This window comes from Orcinus orca, chromosome 2, assembly GCF_937001465.1.
Source record: "Orcinus orca chromosome 2, mOrcOrc1.1, whole genome shotgun sequence".
Classification (NCBI taxonomy): Eukaryota; Metazoa; Chordata; class Mammalia; order Artiodactyla; family Delphinidae; genus Orcinus; species Orcinus orca.
The window spans coordinates 110,509,451-110,531,710 of record NC_064560.1 but is presented as its reverse complement, the minus strand read 5'-3'; the positions used below and the strand labels follow the sequence as shown (position 1 = coordinate 110,531,710).

Here is a 22,260-nt window from a genome sequence, read left to right as displayed (position 1 = left end):
GGTGTTCATCCCACAAGCACCGCCCCCCCCCCCCCGCACCCCATTACTCCCCACTCTTTCCATCTCTCCTGCCTCCTTTCAACTCTTGATGGCATAGATATCAGATGCTTAGGGATTCGTTGTTTGGGAAGACATCCTGGCATGCAGCAAGTGCGGAGGGGCTATGACTGACACATTTTCTACATTTCACAGCTTTCTTATTTGGTGTAATTAACCTTCATAGGCCAGGGACCAAGATCACAGAAAGCAAATAATAGAGTTAGGAACTTGACCTAAAAGTTCTGATTTTTATGCTAGGAAAGAACACATGTTACCTACAGTCTAATAATACACAGTGGTATGATGGTGATAGTGTGGAAGGTTTTCTTGGGCACATAGATTTTTTTTTAAATTTCAGGATGGAGACCTGCATACGGTATTTACAACATGTGGGTATCTCTTTTTGGAGCTATTCTGTGCTGTGCAGTCATGTTTGTCATCAACTGGTGGGCAGCTGTCATCACCTATGTCATTGAGTTCTTCCTCTATATCTATGTGACTTACAAGAAGCCAGGTAAGATAAGATGGATTTGTATTGCAGGGGGTTTCCTAAGAACTCTCTAACTATCCATTCACTCAACAGATGTTTATTTGGCAGCCTCTATGTGTTTAGGTGTGCCATGTGTATGGTGGATATTAATAATATAATGTAATATGATACAATAGTTAAACTCATTGAGCACCTTAAATGTACTCATTTAATCCTCACAATAGTGCTGTATATTAGGTACTGTTAGTCCCATTTTACAGATGAAGAAACTGGAGTTCAAAGAGATGACCACTCGCTGAGGTAACCGTCAGGATGGGATGGAGCTGATATTTTAACTAGAGTGTGTATGATACCAAGCCCCACAAGCTGTCCACTGTATCACCTTCTAAAGTCCTGATAAACGAGATATAGTCCCTGTCCTCAAGAAGCACAGTCTTACACATAAGCACTTAACTATACTACAATATAGCAAGCACCGTGAGAGTGACATGGACAAGTTACTGAGAAAAGGAGAAGAAATGACTAACTGTGAGTAGAGATGTACAAGAAAACTTCCCTGGGCTTCCCCGGTGGTGCAGCGGTTAAGAATCCGCCTGCCAATGCAGGTGACACGGGTTCCAGCCCTGGTCCGGGAAGATCCCACAGGCCGTGGAGCAACTAAGCCCGTATACTACAACTACTGAGCCTGCACTCTAGAGCCCACGAGCCACAACTACTGAGCCTGCGAGCCACAACTACTGAGCCCGTGAGCCACAACTACGGAAGCCCGAGCACCTAGAGCCCGTGCTCCGCAACAAGAGGAGCCACCACAATGAGAAGCCTGCGCACCGCAACAAAGAGCAGCTCCCGCTCCCCACAACTAGAGAAAGCCCACGTGCAGCAACGAAGACCCAACATAGCCAAAAAAAAAAAAGAAAGAAAATAAATTTATAAAAGAAAAGAAAACTTCCCTGGTTCATGGCTTTTGTTCCCAGGGTCAAGCGCTCAGTAGGTACTTATAAATATTTGTTGAATGAACACATAAGCTACTTTAAAAAAAAAAAAGGCAAGAGACTAGGATTGGTTAATCAGATAGAGCCAGGGAAGGTTATTCTAGGCAGAAGAAAAAGTGTGAGTGAAGTTAGGAAGCATGCAAGTATGTGGCGTATTTAGGAAGCTCCAAGGCCTTTAGCACGATGGAGTCCTTGGGTGCTGAGGAGAAGGGGCCTGAAGGTGAGCCTGGAAGGGTAGGTTGGGCCAGATGAACAAGCTTAAGTGTCGTGCTAAAGAATCGGGAGCAGCAAGAAGCTGCCACAGATCATTCAGTTGGATCTGAACTTTGGATGTTACCTCTAGAACCAGTGAGAAGGATGGATTGAAGCTGGGAGAGGCTAGAGATTAAGGAGTGCAGCACTCAGAGGTCCAGTCTCAGGGGCCAGACAGGCCCTGAGCCATCCTCACACTCTCCTTACCATTACTCCACAAGTAAGATAGAGAAGGTAGTAACTACTTTGGAGGGTGTGCTTTTGTTGCTTTTCTTTATCACTTTATCCATTTTTAACATCAGGTATAATTTATGTATGGTAATATTAACCCCCTTTAGATGTACAGTCTGTAAGTTGTAACAAACTTACCCAGTCTTGTAACCAACACCATAATCAAGACAGAGGACATTTCCGTCATTGCTAAAAGATTCTGTGCGATCTCTTCCCCCCAACTTAGCCCCTAGCAACAACTTTTCTGATTTCTGTTCCTATAGCTTTGTCTTTTCCAGAGTATTATGCAGAACCATATAAAATAGTGTGTAGCCTGTGTGTATGCTTTCTTTCACTTAACATGAGGTTTTTAGACTCATCCATGTTGTTGCAGGTAAAAGTAGTTTGTTCCTTTTTGTTGTTGAGCAGTATTCCATTGTATGACTAGATCTCAAATTTTTAAAAAATGTATTCACCTTTGATGGACCTTTGGGTTGTTTCCAGCTCGGGGTGATTATATCTAAAACTGCTATAAACATTCACACACAGGGCTTTATGTGGGCACAAGTTTTCATTTCTCTAGGAGTGGGATTTATGATTATGTAATAAGTGTACACATAACTTTATAAGAAACTGCCAAGCTGTTTTCCAAAGTCGCAGTATCGTTTTCCATTCCTAACAGCAGTGAATGGAAGTCCTAGTTGCTCTGCATCCTTGGCAGCACTTATTACTGTCAGTTGATCTTTTTAAAAAAAACATTCTAATTGGTGTGGTTTGGTCTGCATTTTCCCGATGACTAATGATGTCAAACATCTTATTTGCCATCCACATACCTTCTTTTGGCAAGTGTCTGTTTAAATCTTTTGCCCATTTTTTGAGTTGTTTGTTTTCTTATTATTCAGTTGTAAGACCTCTTCATATATTCTAGATGCAAATCCTTTAGCAGTACATGTTTTGCAAATGTTTTCTGCAGGTCTGTGGCTTGTTTTTTCATTTTCCTTACAGTTTTTTTTTTGAAGAGCAGACATTCTTAATACTTATAAAGTCTAATTTATCATGTTTTTCTTTTATGGTTGGGCTTTTTGCTTCTTATCTATCTTTCCCTAATCCAAGGTTACAAACTTCTTCTGAAAGTTTTAATGTTTTAAATTTTTAATTTATGTCTCATCCATTTTGAGTTAATTTTTGTATATGATGTGAGGAATGGCTCAAGGCTGATTTTTTGCATATAAATATCCAATTGATTAATATGGTTTTTAGAAGAATGAAATTACCTAAGGTATGCTAAATGCCCAGTGCATAGTCAACACAATCAATATTAATCTTCTTTATCTCCAGATAATTATAGCTCATCATTTTCCTGGCTATTCTGAGCAAGACTGGGGAGATGGCTCTGTCTGCCATCTGGGATGAATCTGTACATTCCCATCAGGGACTTCTTATAAAATTTAGAGGATCCATCTAATATTTAATTTTTTAAATTTAAGTCAGGACATGGCAGTGCTTACCTCCCTTATTATGAAGATTAGGTCCTAAAAAATCAAATTAAAATGCTTGCTAAAGACTGACCCTCTTCATGGACATCTGGAAGTAAGAATTCCCAAGCTATTCAGTTTTATTATTCAAATATAAAGATTGCTGCACACTGTCTATGTATGCAGAAATGCTTCTTTTCTTTTCAGCTTAAGAATTGTGAAGACCTCTTGAATTTATTCAGGGGCTGACCATTTTCCCAAATCTATCTGCCTGCAATGTGGTTATAACACAGCCTATCCCATCGAGTAAGGTTTCTTAGGCTGCAGCTCTAAAGTCTGATCCTTAGCTGGAAAGAGAGGTCTCACTTCTAAGAATTCACAAAGTGTTCATAGAAGGACACACTGCTCTTTCTAGGAAATACTACATTATGTTTTCTCTTATTTGGGCGTTCGTCACTGCTGACGTAGCCAAGGAAAATCATAGAAGGGAATGGCTTATAAAAATATTCACAGTATACAGAGGGAAGCTGGGTGCTTTTATGCCAGATTTCTCCTTCGTCCACAGATGTGAACTGGGGCTCCTCCACGCAGGCTCTTTCCTACGTGAGTGCTTTAGACAATGCTCTGGAACTAACTACAGTGGAAGACCATGTGAAAAATTTCAGGTAAAACTGGCTTCTCAGGCATCCTGGTGTCATTTCACATTAGAAGTAGCTTTCCTCTATGGGAGACCAATGCACTAGTCACACGCTTTATGGATATATTCTAAGATAGGCAGTCTTACAAAACTGCCACATTTTCATGACAGCACCTCCTATGAATGAGTGCTTCTTTTCTTCTACTCTGAGCTGTGCCCACCCCCAGCTATAATCTCTCATAGTGCTGGCTGTCACCTTCCATGAACAGATAGAGAGGGGATCTCAGTGACATGATTTCAGAGAGATGTCCCCAAATCCCTACACACATTAATCATTGTTGCTGTCTCCATTAAGCTTACGGCTTTGTGGCTTACTGAATTCCCTTAGGAGAAGTTACACTCTAAGTTCTTCATTAGTTATATCTTATTTGGAATGGAACCTCAAACCACAAGCTTTGAAAGGAGGGTGAAGGAAAGTAACATGAACATACTGGTTGGAGAAGGACTGGTTGTATTGGGGATTTGGGATAGGGTATTGTCCAGAGGAAAAAGGCAGGGGGAACCGAAGACCACCTTTTCCTTACTTTACATTTTTACCGTCACTAACTAAACTAAGAATACAAAGATGGCAAGATTCGCAGGAAGTCATGATGATTCAAGACTTCTAGTGAGAAACCCAAGAAACAGGAGAGCAGTTGTCCCATTTTGCCAAGGCTTCTGTACCAGCCCATTCCATTGGGGTGGTTCTGGGCTCACAGGCTTCTTGCCATGGCCAGTTCTCACATCTTCTCTTCTCCACTTCCAGGCCTCAGTGCATTGTCTTAACAGGGGGACCCATGACAAGACCTGCTCTCTTGGATATAACTCATGCCTTTACCAAGAACAGTGGCCTTTGCATCTGCTGTGAAGTCTTTGTGGTAAGAGCCACTTCATCCCCTGAAGGTGCTTTTTCCTCCCTGCTCACTTGTGTTCTTTTACATGAGCCTAACAGGTACACACAGTGATAGGAGAATGGCAAGGCAGTTTGGACAAGGACGCTTTTCCTTGATTCATATAGCAAGGACTAGCAAGGGCCCATGACCCTGAATTTAAATGAGTGGATAAAATGTGTTTCAGATTTCACAAGAGACCAACTAAAAGTGATAAATATTTCTAAATGATGGCCTTTGAGTCAAGAAAAAGAGAATTGGCTCAGAAATAAAATGAAAATATTTGGGGTGATAACTGTCCCCAGAAATATGAAAGGATAGAATGAGCCAGAGAGCACTATTATATAGATTAACTGATGAGGAGAGAGCCAGACAGAATGGCCTTAAATGAAAGCAAGTAGAATTTAGATTAAATATTTGGGGCTTCCCTGGTGGCGCAGTGGTTAAGAGTCCGCCTGCTGATGCAGGGGACACGGGTTCATGCCCCGGTCCAGGAAGATCGCACGTGCCGCGGAGCGGCTGGGCCCGTGAGCCATGGCCACTGAGCCTGCGCGTACGGAGCCTGCGCGTACGGAGCCTGTGCTCCGCAACGGGAGAGGCCACAACAGTGAGAGGCCCGTGTACCGCAAAAAAAAAAAAAAAAAGATTAAATATTTGGATAAACTTGATGACACTACAGATATCTAGGGAGTTAAACCAAGTTTTCCATGCCTTAGATAAATATTCAGAGCTGAATGAGTTCCTTTTTTGTTCAGGAAGTATGTGGTAGACTAATGATAACTTATTCATGGTTTTCCCAGCAGGTATTCAAAGTAGATGCTAGACATTTAACCATAATTATTGACCAATCATCAATCTATAAAGTGAGGAGAAAGCATTAAAATTATAACAAAATAATAAGTCTAAATTCTCCAAACCAGCTACTTCTACTTGTTTTTGCAGTGTGCTCTCACGTGCTCTCTCTCTCTCTGTGTGTATGTCTCCCTGTTTCTCTCTCTCTCTCATGCTCGCATACCACTCAAAATCCTCAACAGTGCCAGTGTATTATTATTGTACTTACCTATTCTTCAAAGTATTTTCCTACAGTTTTTCTTATTTCAATCTACATAACAGTCTAGTGAGGCAGAGAGGAAAAGAAGCCCTGTTCTCACTATACTGATTAGAAAAGCGAGATTCAGGAAAATTAAATTATGCACAGGGTCACATGACAAGAAAGTGACAGAGCCAGCATATCGGTCCAAGTCAACCAATTGTGCTCTGTGTTACAGCATAAGGAGAAAGCCTTAGCAGACTTGTATCCCTGAGAGTGCTGTTAGAATCAGATACCACTCCCTAAACTTCCAATACTTGACAGGGGAATAGGGCTGTCAGGAGGCTACGTAACCCTGGGGCCAGCCGACTGTGCAATGATGCAGGGGTTAATTCACCACATGTCATCATGACCAGCACTTAAGCATCTTTTTACACTTGGCAATACTCTAAATGCAATATGAAGCAAGATGGTCATATTCTCTTTCCTCTAAGTGCTTATATGATAGTAACTCAAACAATATAACTCAATGTAATAATCCCGTAGGCGGTAGAGGGAATCCTACTGACTACATAAGATTGACAGGTTAAGTAATGACCAACAGTGACTCCAGAGGATTTTTAAAAATCTTATCAAGCACCCTTCTCTCAGCTTTGGTGCCCTGGATTAATGGATTTCATTTTGGCCAATAAAATACAGGAGCCAGTTTTGATGGAATAAGCAGTTTGGGGGTTTTTTCTTCTCTAGCAATTTAGAGAAAACTTAGTTTAGCAGGCAATAAAATATCTTTAGGACAGGAGAAATGAACTTGGAGTATAAACAGTCATATATTAGCAAGGGAGAAAAGGTCTTTTTATAGAGATGAGATATTACTTTAAATTAACCCTTTGCTGCTTTAACTGTAATAAAAAACAGTATGATTCTGAAATACCATTTCATGTGAAATAGGTACTTAGGTCTGTATCTCTAATGGCCCTGGTTGTTTGACATGTATATTGGACCACTTTATACATCACTGTGCTGGTCCCTCTGAGTAAGGCCCAAGAGCCTTGCTCCCAGGTGCTGAGGTTCTCTTGGGGACAGAAAATAGTTACTGTATCAGTTAATGACTTTCCAGTTAGCTACTCTCTGTGAGCTCCTGGGGCTGCAGATGCTGTCAGCAGTTTTCAACTCCATGCTCAGTTGTCAATCATCTTTGCAAAGAAACAGATGGAAGGGGATGTAGTGGAAGTTGACCTACCATTAAATTTTTTTTCCCAAAAGCATAGTGGTTGGTGGTTAGGCCAACCTTGTGGCAAAGGTTAAACGGTAACAATGATGTTGAGAGATAACAATTTAATTTTTAACTCTAGGAAGCTCATGCTTATGGACTTCTGAGACACACAGTCAAGTTCTGAATCACTGTTTTGCCACCTATTAGCTGTGAGTCCCTTGGGCCCGTAATTTATTCTCCCTATGCCTCAATTTTCTCAGGTATAAGATGGGCATAATAATGATGCTGCTGCTGATGATATGATGATGACAGCACCTACGTTTGTTACAGAGTTGTGAGAAATCTGTAAGATAAGCTTTCTAGTAGTCAGCTCAGTGTCTGTCAAACAGTAAATGCTCAATTAATTTTAGTTGTTACTGTTGATAGTTATTATTATGGTATATTTTCGATATACCACGGTTAAACATTTTCATTCTGAAAATATATCCCCTTCAACAGAAACCTAAAACACCCTCTCTTAGAGAAACCAGGTCCAAACTTTGGATCTTGGACTCTTAGGTATCCAGTGGCTTGATCAGGACAGAATAGTGAGATACGCACTCCCACCCAAATAATCACCGAACAGCAGGCTCTGTGCTCCATCCCTCTGGTGAACTCCAGTTACTTGAAGTGCTGACATGAAGTGCCATACACTACAAGGAAGAAGCAAGACTCAGAGCTCAATGGCATTTCGATGCTGGCGCGTAGACAGAAAACATATGCCCCCAGCTGCCATTTCCTGCAAAGGGGCATTTTTAAAGGACTAGACATTGTAGCCCTGGAAGCTGCTGAAGTTGAAATTAAGAATTATTCTTTTGCTGGGCCCCAAGCCCGCACTGTAGCCTTCCAACTATTCAACTAACTCTTACACTCACCCATTAGAGCCTCTTCCTACCTCTTGCTTTATTCTACTAAGCCTAAAGATTTCAAATGACGGACCCCTCATCAGGACAAATTGGGGGATACTTTTTAAGGAATCCAGCTTGGTAACTTAAAATAATGTCTATTCTTCTCCTGTAAATTACCTTATAATAAGTCAGTGATACACTTATATCCCAGAAGCCTTTATATTCAACACGTAATTTTCTTTTTCTTGTGTGCCTCACTCCTCTCACCATATGAAGACTACGAATAGGATTCCACCTTCTAGCACCCCTTCACATTTCTGAGTATAGCCAAGTTCAGTGGGTTCAGCAACAGGCAAATATTAAGTCAAGGGTTGTGATCTCCACCAATTCTACCCTGTGTACCATGGCTTAAAAAACACTGCCTTTCTTTGTCAGTTAGTTTCCTCACTTATTCATAGTAGCTGGAGAGATAGTAAAACCAATCATTGCAGATTACTTAGTTTGGACTTATGTACCCTTAATTCTTCGGGTACACTACATTCAGTTCTAAAAATATTACACTGTCAGCTCATCAAGTGAAAAGGCATCGTGCTTCAGCAGTCACTCACCCATATACTTCTCAGTGTTGCATTTAAAGGAAGGTTGTTTTTTTTTTTAAATTAAAACAAATATACTTTAAAGACGGAAAGGTGGCCCAACTGATCTGGGATTTAAAATGCCAATCAGATAAAGTCATTATTGCCAGAAAGTGCAACACTTACTTCTTTTCTAAATTTTGTCTTAAAACTGCAAAAGGCTTTCAAGTTTACAGTGGCATCTTTTATTAAGTACATTGTGTTGCGTTGGCTGAAAAATAAAGATTTGTTTTTTAGATTGCTTCTATTTTTTATTTGGAAGCGTTAAGAAAAATATTAGGTTGAATCATGTGAAATTTACATTTTTGGATGTCAAAAGCTGTTGAATATTGGCAATTTCATATGACGAAACTATAGTCAATAAAACAACACCCATATTCTACTTCTCCTAATTAACAACAGTTAGCATTTTTCTTAGATGCTTCCACTCACTTTTTAAATGAAATAAACCACTGCACATCAAGCTAAAGTCCCCTTTATAGCTGCTCAGCCCCAGGGATCTGTCTCCAAAGGCAATGTTATCTGAGTTTGACTGATTTTCTTCTAGTCATTTCACCTATGTGTACCAAGATGTAGATCTATTTTGATTAATGTTTTCCTACTCATTAATATTCTTTAAACCTTGGTTGTCCTGAATAACTTTTGAATAACTATTCAATAACCTTGAATAACTTTTGACCAGCTTCCTCATATAGATCCCCTTTTAACAAGATATCATCCTGTTACCCTTTCTCTCTCTCTCTCTCTTTTTTTTTGTTGGAAAATTTACAAAATATCTTAATAAAACCTAAAACTCTCTTTGAATTCAAAGAATCTCTTAAGAAAATTAGAAAATTCAGGTAAGACAACCAACTTTTAACTCTACGGCTTATGGAGGGCAGTTCAAGCATAGATAACCCAGGGAAAACAAAAATTTTCATTTTTTTTTTTTCTATTGTCATCCTTCTTTTAATCTCAACTTTCACCTCCATCTAGAAGAAAATGCTTTTTTTAGATGAATTTATTCTCTTATAGTCATTAAGTCTCTGTCATGATGTTAATAAAATAATGCCATGACAAAACATGGGAAGAATGAGGTGACCTATGACTGGGCACTAGGATGCATGGTGAGATGAAATATGCACCAAATCAGAAAAGGAAAAATTTTTTTCCCACAGTTCCAACCAGAGAGGCAAGGAAAGCAAAGACAGAGCAATAAGACTCTTAACGTTTTAAAATATAAGAGTTGGAAGGAACACTGCATTTGGCGCAAATTCCTCTATTTGATCCCAATAATATTGGAAATCCTTTGCAAATTCTTTTTCATAATATTCATTTATTTGAAGTAGTGTCACGTCAGTTTCTTCTCCAGACTAAATAATTAGAATTCCTTTACCCCTTTCTCAATCGATGTCAAAGTTATAATACATACAAAAATTTTACAGCTTCTTTGTTCAAATCCTGAATTAATTTATCTACACATTTTGGATCCTAACTGAGCTAATCTCTATAATATTTTAATTGGGTGGTTAAATTCATTTTTGTGACTATGACGTATTTGAATGTTGAATAATTATATTCCAGTGTGTCTTCCCTTTCTGTTAGTTTGCTTTTTCCATACTACATTTGTATTGTAGCCTTGCCTCACATTAATAAGTGTGCTACAAGGATATTATAATTGCTTTTAGCCAAGAGAGATTCTACGTGAAATATTTTTATGACTTCTCAATATGGCAAATTTAGGCATTAAAGTAAATCTCTCTGTCACAATTAATGTTTAATTTGGATTTTTGTAATATTAATAGATATATATTAGACTATATTTATTGAAATAAATGCCAGTTTTCCCAGGGGTTCAAAGTCATTGTGGTACAACTCAATATACTCATAGTCTGATACCTTTCCTAGCTGTTGGTTATTCTTCTATGTCATGGTTGTTGTTACCATTCGGCTTCGTTGAATAAAATATTTCTTCTTTCCTTTGCAGTTGATGGTGTCTAGGATGACCAAGAAGGACTAGTGGTTGAAATGCACTGACAGTTAGAACCCTGAGCAAAATTTGATCTATAATGACATGTTTCCTCAGGCTAGGTCTTCTGGTTTAATAACTATCCTTCCTATGCCTTTACCTTCTCCATCTTCATTGGAGATTCTTATTTTTTAACTGTAATGTAAGTTATCCAAACTGTTTTGATATGTTGGTAAGTTCTAGAAAATGTTCTGGTAAAAATAAGTACAAAAGGGTTTCCCTGGTGGCGCAGTGGTTGAGAGTCCACCTGCCGATGCAGGGGACACGGGTTCGTGCCCCGGTCTGGGAAGATCCCACATGCCATGGAGCAACTAGGCCCGTGAGCCATGGCCGCTGAGCCTGCGCGTCCGGAGCATGTGCTCCGCAACGGGAGAGGCCACAACAGTGAGAGGGCCACGTACCGCAAAAAAAAAAAAAAAAAAAAAGGACAAAGAAGAATCTGACCCAATTTAAACAGAATGTTAAAATGGAAGTGACCCCAGAGAATACTAGTGTTGTATAATAGACATATAATATGTGCCACAAATGTAATTTAAAATTTTCTAGTAGCCAATTAAAAAAAGTAAAAACAGGTAAATGCAATGCATCCAGAGTATTATCATTTCAATATACAATCAGTATAAAAGTATTAATGAGATATTTCACATTCTTTTTTCATACTAAGGCTTCAAAGCCCAGTGTATGTTTTACATTTCCAGTACCTCTCTGTATGGACTAGCCACACTTCAGATGCTCAATATCAACATGCGCATAAGGGCTAATCATACTGGACAGTGATGGCCTAGATAATTTTCTTATTGTTATAAATGTAGAGCCCACATTGAGAGAAAACAAATGGCATACCCAGGGTATCAGCTAGACGTGCCAAGAGCCAGATCTAAACCCTACACTCTAGCTCCCAGTTGAGCACTCTTTCAGCTCTGTTGTAGAACAGACACAGTGGTGGAATAAGGTCTGGGACTTCAACAAGATTGTGAACACTCTTTCATTATAATAAAAATCAACTTTGGATGAGCACTTACTATATTCCAGACATCATACTAGGTAGTTTATCATGACTGCTTGAGATGACCTTGCAGGATAGCTATTTGATCCCTGTTTCCAGAATAACTTATCAAAGCTCAGACATCATTAACTACCTCCAAAGTGGCCAAACTTAGAAGCCAGTTCTGTCTGACCACAAAACCTGGTATCTTTTTCATACACACCACTCTCCAGTCCAAGACCCTCTAAGACTACAACTCCAAGCATGATCTGAGGACGAGCAGCACCTGTGGCATCTGGGAGTCTGTTAGAAATGCAGAATCTTAAGCCCCATTCCAGCCCTGCTCACTGCCTTTCACCAAGATCTGAGGTGGTTAGTAAGAAATCTAAGACAATTCAGTAGAATACCAAATCTCTCTATGAATTGAAAGAACTTCCCAGGAAAATAGTACATTTGTACCTTTGTCAGGCACATGGTAGATAATCAGAAATACCTTTGGGATTGATTTGAACAGCGCTAGCTTGGACATTTAAGGAAGAAGAAACAGGAACAGAAATTTTAATTAAAATGAGTTTCCAGAGCTCAAATCTTGAAATTATAAAATGCTTCATCTACCGCTGCAACACCTGCCTCCTTCTCTCTTAATCTGTTCTTCCTATGCCATAGGTATGTGAATTTCTAATCCCACCAACTTCATTGAGTAGTGGGAAATGTTAATTCGAACAGGAGTATGTCAACATTACACAGGGAAAAGTGGTACAAAGGCGTCTTCACCATACACGAAAAGCAATGAATGGGCCTAATAGAATTGTCAAGATGTGGTAGTTCCTGCCAGGATTTGCAGCTCACCATATTTTGGCTCCCAAGAGTGCTGTCGCATTTCTTGAAACTGGGCTCTAGCTGAGATTTCCTTGGTGTTCCTAAATGTGGCTCTTGCTTTTGAGTCGAAGGTTGATTGTGAATTTATCCTGAACTTCTTCAATCACATTTTCAGTATTTTTCTCACGTGCCATGATGCCCTCAGCTCTTTCTTTTGACATGAGGCAGTTAATTAAGTAGGTGCTAATACATCTAGACATTCTGCATGGAAACTGAAAACTGTGAGCAACCCAGGTCCTCTCCAGAAGGTTGAATTTCTGTGAGTCCTGTTTAGTGAGGTGTTTCCCCCTCTTTCCCATTTCTTAAGTCAATGGGGGCATTGCTGGCTATTTTTGTCCTTTAGAAAACAACAGCAGAGTGATGTATAATAGCAGGGCTTCTAACCAATATTTGATTGTGTCATGCAGGGACCGCGCAAGCTGTGTGTTAAAGAGATGAACAGCGGCATGGCAAAAAAGCAGGCCTGGCTTATAAAAAACAAAATCAAGGCTTTTTATGCAGCAGTGGCAGCATATTGTTTCAGGGACGGTGTCCGAAGTCTCCTTCAGGTAAGGCTGGCACTGAGGGAATGAGTACAGAGGCAAAAGACAATTAGCACTCCGTTTTAATGAAGTTCCCAAATGGAATGGCTCCAGTTGGGCAGACTAGCATCAGAGATCAATGCAGATGGTGAAGGAATTCATTTTGAATTCCTGGGGATAGGCAAAGCTAAAACAGAAGCAGAGAGGTTCTATTACAATGAACTATGAGTGATTCACTGGAAATGGAAAATGAGGTTGCCTTTGGCCAACAGCATATATTCTGTCCCCATACTTATTGAAATGCAAATTTGTTCTGATCGTTGACATTCAAGATCCTATTAAAACTTCAAACTATTTTTACATCTCACACTGAATATAGCAATGCTCAAGTCAGGCATTCTTTTCCTTTTTTCTTTTGCAAATGGTGCGAGGGCAGCTGCAAGACTGGACTAAATAAATTCCTGGTGATCCCAGGCATAAAATCTCCCTCTCCTCCTAAATTATTTCCAGAATGTTAAATAAAATGTAATAATATCTGTGGTTCAACACTAAAGCCCACAGTCCTTCCATCTTTTCTCCCTTATTCTTCCCTTTTTTCCTCACCTTCTATAATAAATATATAGAGTCCTTCCCTAGTTCTGATTTTCATAATTTAGAATGCCAGGGAATCCTAAAACAATCCAAGAGAAACTCAGAATTATAGGGCTTAGTTTTCTAATAATTTGGGCTTTAGTATGGTTGGAAAAACCTGATTCTACATATACTAAATGATATATTTAGCTTTTAGAATTGCCACCTACAGGAGTGTCAAAATTCAGGATTGCTTCCAGGTAACTCTGATGGCTTATACAGGCAAGAAAGAAAACATGTTGATTAAATTGTAATATTTTGGAGAGTAAGAGTATTTGATGCATTTCTGTCCGCAGAGGAACCATTTCTGAAAGATCCAGTACCCCCATGAGTCTCTTTTCATCTGTTTTTAATTTGATAAACCACAGAAATAGGTGTCATTGCAAGATGCTGATTTTTCTTTCAGTAGTGAGTTACTTTTCAGTAGCTCTTTGGTTAAATACGTTGGGAAGGTTACACATTTAATGTAAAATTATCATGTAAGATTAGTAAAATAATAAATTTCAACTAGGAATGAGAGGACAGACACAAAATAAGAAGAGGGAGTGAAAGGACATTGGTATGGAAAACAATTCGTATGCTAATCCAGAAGAAATTATAAAAAATTTCGACAGTGCATAAAGCTTGTTCACCTGAAATTCTTCAAAGAAAAATGGTGGAACACAGAGGGGTCATGACAAAAAGGGCAGGACAGAGTGGCATTAAAGGGAAGCAACGACAACTACAGCATTTTGAATAAAGAAATTATGGCATGAATGACCACATTCCCAAACTGTAGTCATGGAAAAGACTATATCTATACTGCCGTGCACCTGCCAGGGGCCAGATGACAGCTCTAAGAGGAGCTGTTCTGCTACCTGTACATTTCTAAGGGCAATACACCAAATGTGGTGGAGGCAAAGTTTATTTCAGGAACCTTCCATCAATGCCGATCTCTTTCCACTTGCTACTGTCCCCTCTAAAATACCCCCTCTGATCATTTGTTTCACTCTTAACATAACCCAGAATATCCTTCCTTCACTTCCACTGCTCTCCTTACCTTTACTTGTCAATATCTAACCAACCTGCAAGATCCAAAACAAATGCCACCTCTCCCATGAAACCATTCATGAATCCTTAGCTGGAATTCAAATTTTCTTCCTTTATGCTTCCATATGATTTCCTACTGCATTTGCACTTGAATTATAATTATTATATATCTCATCACCTCAACCTTATTCTAAGCTCCTTCAGGCCCAAGAATATGCCTCACTACTCTCTCACAGCACCTAACACAGGACTGTGCAATTAATAGGTGTTCAGTAATATTGCCGGATTAAATTTAATTAACTGGAAGCCGTATTCTGTCATCTAATGGGGGGAATGAAACTTCTGATATGGAAGATGGCTATTCATGTTACTGTCATGTAAGAGATTTAGGTTCTGGAAACATAGTTCAGTTATTCTTCAATAAATAATGTAAGTAGAAGTTTCAGCGATCCTTCTATATAAGAATTTTCCAAACATGCATTTTATTGCTAATGACATTATGGATATAGCAGGTGGAAATGAGCTTTGAACCACTAAGTTACAACACGCATACCAACAGATAAGCCGATCCTCACTTGACTTTAAATTATTGAACCATTTTAATGAGTGTATCAGAAGAAATGCAAATGACTGCTAATTTAGAAAAGCTTCATTTCTGTCATCTAAAATCCATTTATGGCTGAGATGATTTAGAACTAATCTTTCTATTTTATGCTTGAGTACAGGCATGAAGGACATGCACTAAAATGTAATCTAATCTTCAGAATCTTCAGAACATTACATCAGTGCTCTTTTGGACATTATTTTTCACTTGCAGTGGTAGTTTCCTGGCCTGGTAAGGATTGCCCATGTGTTTACCTCCTCTGTTTAGGCCTCAGGCTTAGGAAGAATGAAACCAAACACTCTGGTGATTGGATATAAAAAAAACTGGAGGAAGGCTCCCCTGACAGAGATTGAAAACTACGTGGGAATCATACAGTAAGTGATGGCTTTCAAGACGTGCTCTTGCTTATAAAGCACTAACCAGGGCAGTACATAACTGACACTGTTGTACAGAATAAATTGCCTGAGAAGAAGACATTCCCCTGGTACTCTGAATTCTTTACCAAAGTGAGAAAACACTGCCAATATAATAGAACTTGAGGGGATCAACTGAATTCAAAGTTTAAACTAATGATCCCAATGCTACGCGACCTCCAAAAGTATATAAATACACAAAGTATTACCTGGCTTGGTTCCTTCTTTTGAGTAAGAGAAAACAAATTCTACACATACAGAGAAGCTCAGGGTGTCCTCAGTGACCATTCTAGAAAATTGAGCCTTTCTTCCAGGCCTGAACATACTTAACCAGCTTTGTCTCAAGGGGGTCAATGTTAGCTACCCCTAACAGCCATCTTTTGTGTCAACAGCTCTGAAAATGGAAGATTTTCTCTGTCTGGGTTCTGACTTCGCTCTGATTTCATACCACAGGGCGGAGAATGTGCTGAGAGGTCTGGCTGCACTTAAAAGTCCATAATACACAGGAAAAAAATCCTCATCCCTGCAAAGCAAGCATATACACAGTGCTCCTTATACTAGGATCTGTCCTCCGGCCCCTGCTAGAATGAGCATCACATTTACCATTATTTAGGGGAGATTTAGGGAACATAACAAAAGTATTCTAATATTAGTCCTATCAAAAAGAAGCATAAGAAAATAATTTTCATCTTCTGAAATTATATGCATTACTGACCAAACAAACATTCACTTAACAGTCCTCTTAACCTGGGGAACCCATGTATTAAATGTATCCTCCTGAATTGTGTTCCCTAAACATATAAAGGCTGGATGCCACGTGCTGCTATCTGGCTCCTGCTGGTGCTCTAAGTTCAGTAGGTTAAGGCTAAACCAGGTGATCAGGGACAGCATTTTGCCAGGCTTAGCAAACAGCATTTTGATATATTTTAAATCACAGTCAGTTGCTGACTAGACATTCTTAGAAATGGATTAGATCCACACTCTGTCATCCAGATTCTTCAGTAAAATGTTGTCCTCACCTTTGGGAACAAAAAAGGGTGGAGCAAATAGGAAGAAATATGTGAATCTTCAGTCAAAGAGTCCATCAGTTGATACAAAATTATTTGAGTTCGTCTTCCAAACTCCCTACCATCCAAAACATTCTAAAAATTCAAAGGACCAAAATAATCAAACCCAGTAATATCAAGCTGAGGAGACTTCTGGCTTTTGTACCAAATTAATGATTGGTCTTCTTGGTAATAAGGTGGCTCAAATTTGTAATAGTATAAAACTTAGCTGGTTTGGTGAAGTTAAATGACTTTATTATGACAGCACTGGGGTCAATACAGAAGGAAGACAATCAGACATCCATGTTGTATTTCCCTTTCTAACTTTTTCGTTCTGTTCTGTTTTATGATGTAAAGCACAGTATTAGTATTAACGTAAAGGGGTATCACTACAATAGTACAATATTTTACCATTTTTCTTTAACTAGTAGATTTTAAATTTCTGTAATATTCTTAAGTATGGTTTAATTTTAATTAAATTAATTTTAATGACTTAAAACAACACAAATGTGTTAGCTTACAAATACATAGGTTAAAAGTCTGAGACTCAGAAAGAGAAAGACAAATACCATATGATATCACCTATATGTGGAATCTAAAATATGATACAAATGAATGTATTTACAAAACAGACAGACTCATGGACTTAGAAAACAAACTTAGGTTTACCAAAGGGGAAAGGGGGTGAGGGAGGGATAAATTAGGAGTTTGGTACTAGTGGATACAAACTACTATTTATAAAATAGATAAACAACAAGGTCCTGCTGGATAGCACAGGGAACTATATTCAATATCCTCTAATAAACCATAATGGAAAAGAATATGAAAAAGAATATATATATATATATATAACTGAATCACTTTGCTGTACACCAGAAACAAATAAAGCATCGTAAATCAACTATACTTCAATTTTAAAAAAAAGCTCAGACACTAACTTCCTGAGCTGGAATCAAGGTGTGGGCTGAGCTGTTTTCCCTTCTGGAGGCTCTAGGAGAGAGTTCCTGGGCTTGCCTTTTCTAGGTTCTAGAGACTGCCCACTGCTCATGGCCCCTGCCTCTATCTGCAAAGCTCTTGACGGGTCAAGTCCTTCTCACACCACATTATTCTGACCTCCTCTTCTGCCTCCCAATTTCACTTTTAAGGACCCTTGTGATTACACTGGGCCCATCCACATTATCCAGGATAGTCTCCCCATCTCATGGTCCCTAACCTAATCGCACCTGCAAAGTCCTTTTTGCCATGTAAAGTAACATATTCATAGGTTCCAGGGATTAGAATGTGGATGCCTTTGGGGATCCACAATTATTCTGCCTAACGCAGAACCCAGATATTTTTTGTGGAACACACTGTCTATTTTTTATAATCAAGGACACCTCAAACAAGATTTATCCAAAATTTACCTTGTGGCACTTTTGCTAGAATGGATCTATTTTTTTAAGTGAAGTTCACTTACGGTTCAAATTTTGAATGGATATTCATATTATACTGAACTTATATCACTATTTGAAAATTCAGGTCTACTTTGGCTAGAGACTTGTTTGCATATCGTGAGGCAATCACAAACTGCACTGTTTCTGGGAAAGGACAACCGAACGGAAAGGTTCCTTGGGCTTCGTTCAATCCATAAACGATTGAACAAAGGAACTCCCAAGGAGAATAGTTCAAATGAACTCAAAGTACTAATCAGTTTGCCCAATATTTAAGGGCAAAGAAAAAATGTTCTGCGAGAACACAGTTAAAAGAGCAAGGCTTTCTTTCCTCCTAGATAATCTAATTCCATTGGGTTGGGTTTAGAGAAGGCACAACTGCCAATTTCAACAGGATAGAGTTGCCATGAAAAAGTGTTGCTTTAAATGGTCTCTCCAAAGTCAATTATAATAGTTCCCTAGAGGGACTGGAGACATTTTTAACTGGGAATTTGATGTCCAAAACGTTGTAGGATTCCTCCTCAATGGGTAAGAGGTTTGACTGATAAATTTCAAAGGCTCTGTGCAGCCTTGAAACTTCTGTACTAAATATTTCAGCAATTGTTTTATTTATGGTAGAAAAGAATCAAGTATTTTAAATAATCAAAATTCTAATCTTAATCAAAATTCTAGTTGATGGTATTGTTTGAATAAGAGTTAGTTACCTTTACTCAAAATACATTTTTAAAAGACATCAAGGGAAAACAAACAGAAAAGGCTATCAGCTCCTGGCTATGTTTGAAGGTGAATTTTTGGAGTTTAATTACATTAAAATCCTAGAAGCAAGTTCAGTAGTAGTCCAAACCTTGAGGATTAAAGGAGTCATTTAAATCACTAACCATTTTGCTTCCACTTGCAGTGATGCGTTTGATTTTGAGATTGGTGTTGTCATAGTCAGAATCAGCCAAGGGTTTGACATCTCCCAGGTTCTTCAGGTGCAAGGTATGTATTTTCTTTATTCAACCAATAGGTATTCATTGAGCACCTACTCCCTGCCTGGCATTGTTCTAGGTTCTGGGGATAGCACAGTACCCAATACAGACAAAACCCCCAACAGTGCAGCTCATGTTCTTGTGCTGACACGAGGTGTGTTCACTTTCCCCGTGTTTTCCTCATTGCTAATGCAAGTGGCCTTTGTCCTGCTATCCAAAAATACAGAATAATTCAGGGCAGATATCAATTATTCTTCTCGTCACAAAACCACAAAGCTAGTATCACTAAAAATAAATACCTTTGGTAAAATAAACTGCCAAATTGATTTTTGCAAGATGTTTCAGAAAATGAAGATTGTTTCCTCAGAAAATGACATGTATTTTGTTTTTAAGAGTCTATGATCTGGTTTGTAGCTAACATGGAAATGAGCCTGAATGTATCATGCTGTGAATCACCAAGCTAAGTCAGAGGCAGAAACGCTAATTCAGTTTAGTGATTCTGCTTTTTTCCCTGTAGAGGATTCCATATATTACTTGTTTAGTCTTAGAGTTTAAACACATCCTCTTGTGTATGGAGTGAAGGACACACCTAAAGAGTCGCTAAAATATTAAGATAGAACTCTAATCCATTACTTCTCTTTAGCTAAACTTCACAATAGAGTCCACTGACAACATGACACTCAAACAGAAGGTACCTCTTGTGTACCAGGCATGGTGTATATGTCAGTGCTGGGTAGACTAAGACTAATAAGAGTCTGTAATCTCAAGACACTCACAGACCCATGATGAAAATGGGTGTACTGTTAGTGTGATAATAGGGTATTATGGGAAAGAGAAAAGTGGCACTTAACTCCAAAAGGCTTCCTGGAGGAAATTACCTTTGATTTTAGATCTAGTGGACGAGAAGGAGTTAACCAGGCAATGTTGGGAGAGAGAAAAATGAGAGTTTGAGCAACAGCATTCCTGGCAAAGAGGACAGCATTAGCAAAGATGTGAAGACACAGGAATATGGAGGTGGGGTATATGGGCAACCGAAAGCAGATTTGTGTAACTGAAGTGAAAAGTATGGGACTTCCCTGGTGGCGCAGTGGTTAAGAATCCGCCTGCCAATGCAGGGGACACGGGTTCCAGCCCTGGTCCGGGAAGCCCCCTTAAAAAAAAAAAAAAAAGTATGAAGCAGACAATAGTGAAATATGAAGCTGCTGATATAAGATCCTGATTTTAAAAGGCTCATTTGTCATATTAAAAATTGTGGGCCATATTCTATAGACAATGAGGAACTGCTGAAGAGATATAAGTGAGGGAATAATATGGTGAAATTTGAGTTTTAGAGCTCATACTCTTTCAGTTACATGAGGCACGGACGTGAAGAGGACTAGAATAGAGACAGAAACACAAATCAAAAAGATTTTTGTAATAATCAAAGCCAGAGAAGGTGACAGCCTGGACTAGAGCAGCCTCTCTCAGGGGATGGAGAAAAAAAGACAGAGTACGTTGGAGGTACAAAGAGCAGCATTTTAGGTTTGATAGGATGTGTGGGATATGGGAGAGGGAGGAGTGAAAAAATATCCCTTGGCTGACAATGAACGGTGGTGCTACCAATGGAAATGGGAAACACAAGAGGAAGAGCAGGTTTAATGAAGAGATGTCTGGTTCAGTTTTAAACAAGGTCCTGTGGGAAATCCTACCAGAACTGTCCAATAGGCATTTAGACAGTCCTGGTCTTGAAGGAGAAATCTGAGCTGGAGATGTCGATTTAGATGTTTTGGGTCAAACTGTGTCCTCCAGAATTCGTATGTTGTGGTCCTAACCTCAGAATGTGACTGTATTTAGAGACAGGGCCTTTAAAGAAGTAAGTAAGGTAAAATGAGATCAGTAGGTTTGGTCCTAATCCCATATGAATGGAGTCCTTATGAAAAGAGGAGATAGGGCACAGACAAGCACAGAGGAAAGATCATGTGAAGACAAAGGGAGAAGATGGCCATCTACAAACCAAGGAGAGAGGCCTCAGAATGAAACCAACCCTGCCAACACCTTGACATTGGACTTCTAGTCTCCAGAACTGCAAGAAAATAAATTTCGGTTGTGTTCTGTCCAGTCTATGGTATGTGTTATGACAGCCCCACCAAAATTAATACAAGAGACATCATAATTAAGGTGAAAATTGAAACTGTGACACTGGAAAATATAACCCCAAAAGTGTGTATAGTCAAGAGCCCCAAGGCACAGGAAAAGGGTCCCCAAGGAGGAGCAGGGAAGGAGTGGCCAGAAAAGTAAAGGAAACAGGAGTCTGTGTTGTCATGGAAGTCTTGGGAGCAGAGTGCTCAGAATGACAAGAATCATCAGCATTGTCAAATACAGCAAAAAATACCAGTAAAAGTGCAAATGAAATATAGTTGACATGGCACAGATAATCTTAGAACAATTTCTGTAGAGCAGTGTTGATAGAATCCCGAATGCAGTAGGTTAAGGAGAGAATATGCGATGATGAGGCAGAGAATGTGGATGTGGCCCACCATATGAGAAGTCTGGAAGTTAAGGAGAGGAATGAGGTCGAGGAGGGTTACTACAGGAAGACCTATAGACCTTAGAATGGGAGAAAGGCTTGTTTCCAGGCTGAAAAAGATGGGCTCAAGAGAGTAGGAGAGATTGAAGATGAGGGTAAAGAAAGATGACTATGGAGTAAGATCCTGGAGGAACAGGAAGAATTCAGGGAAGGGCATGAATGAAAGAGTTGGCCTAACACAGAAGAAAAATGCTTCATCTTCTAAAATTAGAGTAAAGAGGGGAGGATTGATGAAGAGGTATGTGGATTTGTAAGAGTGGTAAATTGAGGAAGATCATGCACAATAGTCTCAGTTCTATGTAGTTGGAGCAATTTTGCTAGCTGTCCGCTTTTTCTCTAGCGACACTTGGTCTCCAGGGTAAAGGGTACCAGGGTTTTGCCGGATAGGT

At 39.2% G+C, this 22,260-nt stretch overlaps 1 protein-coding gene and 1 long non-coding RNA gene across 7 annotated transcripts in view; one reads left to right on the top strand and one right to left on the bottom strand.

Annotated features, from left to right (window-relative positions):
• LOC125963524 (uncharacterized) overlaps positions 1-22,260 on the bottom strand; it is a 129,440-nt gene that overhangs the window by 59,740 nt on the left and 47,440 nt on the right. The window lies entirely within an intron of this gene.
• Positions 1-22,260, top strand: part of SLC12A1 (solute carrier family 12 member 1) — a 91,899-nt gene that overhangs the window by 45,982 nt on the left and 23,657 nt on the right. For both annotated transcript variants that reach the window (XM_033422627.2, XM_049706090.1), the window contains exons 14-19: positions 398-553; positions 4,024-4,123; positions 4,901-5,012; positions 13,069-13,209; positions 15,713-15,819; positions 19,233-19,315. In XM_033422627.2, coding sequence (XP_033278518.1) covers positions 398-553; positions 4,024-4,123; positions 4,901-5,012; positions 13,069-13,209; positions 15,713-15,819; positions 19,233-19,315 — 699 coding nt within the window. The remainder of the gene's footprint in view (positions 1-397; positions 554-4,023; positions 4,124-4,900; positions 5,013-13,068; positions 13,210-15,712; positions 15,820-19,232; positions 19,316-22,260) is intronic.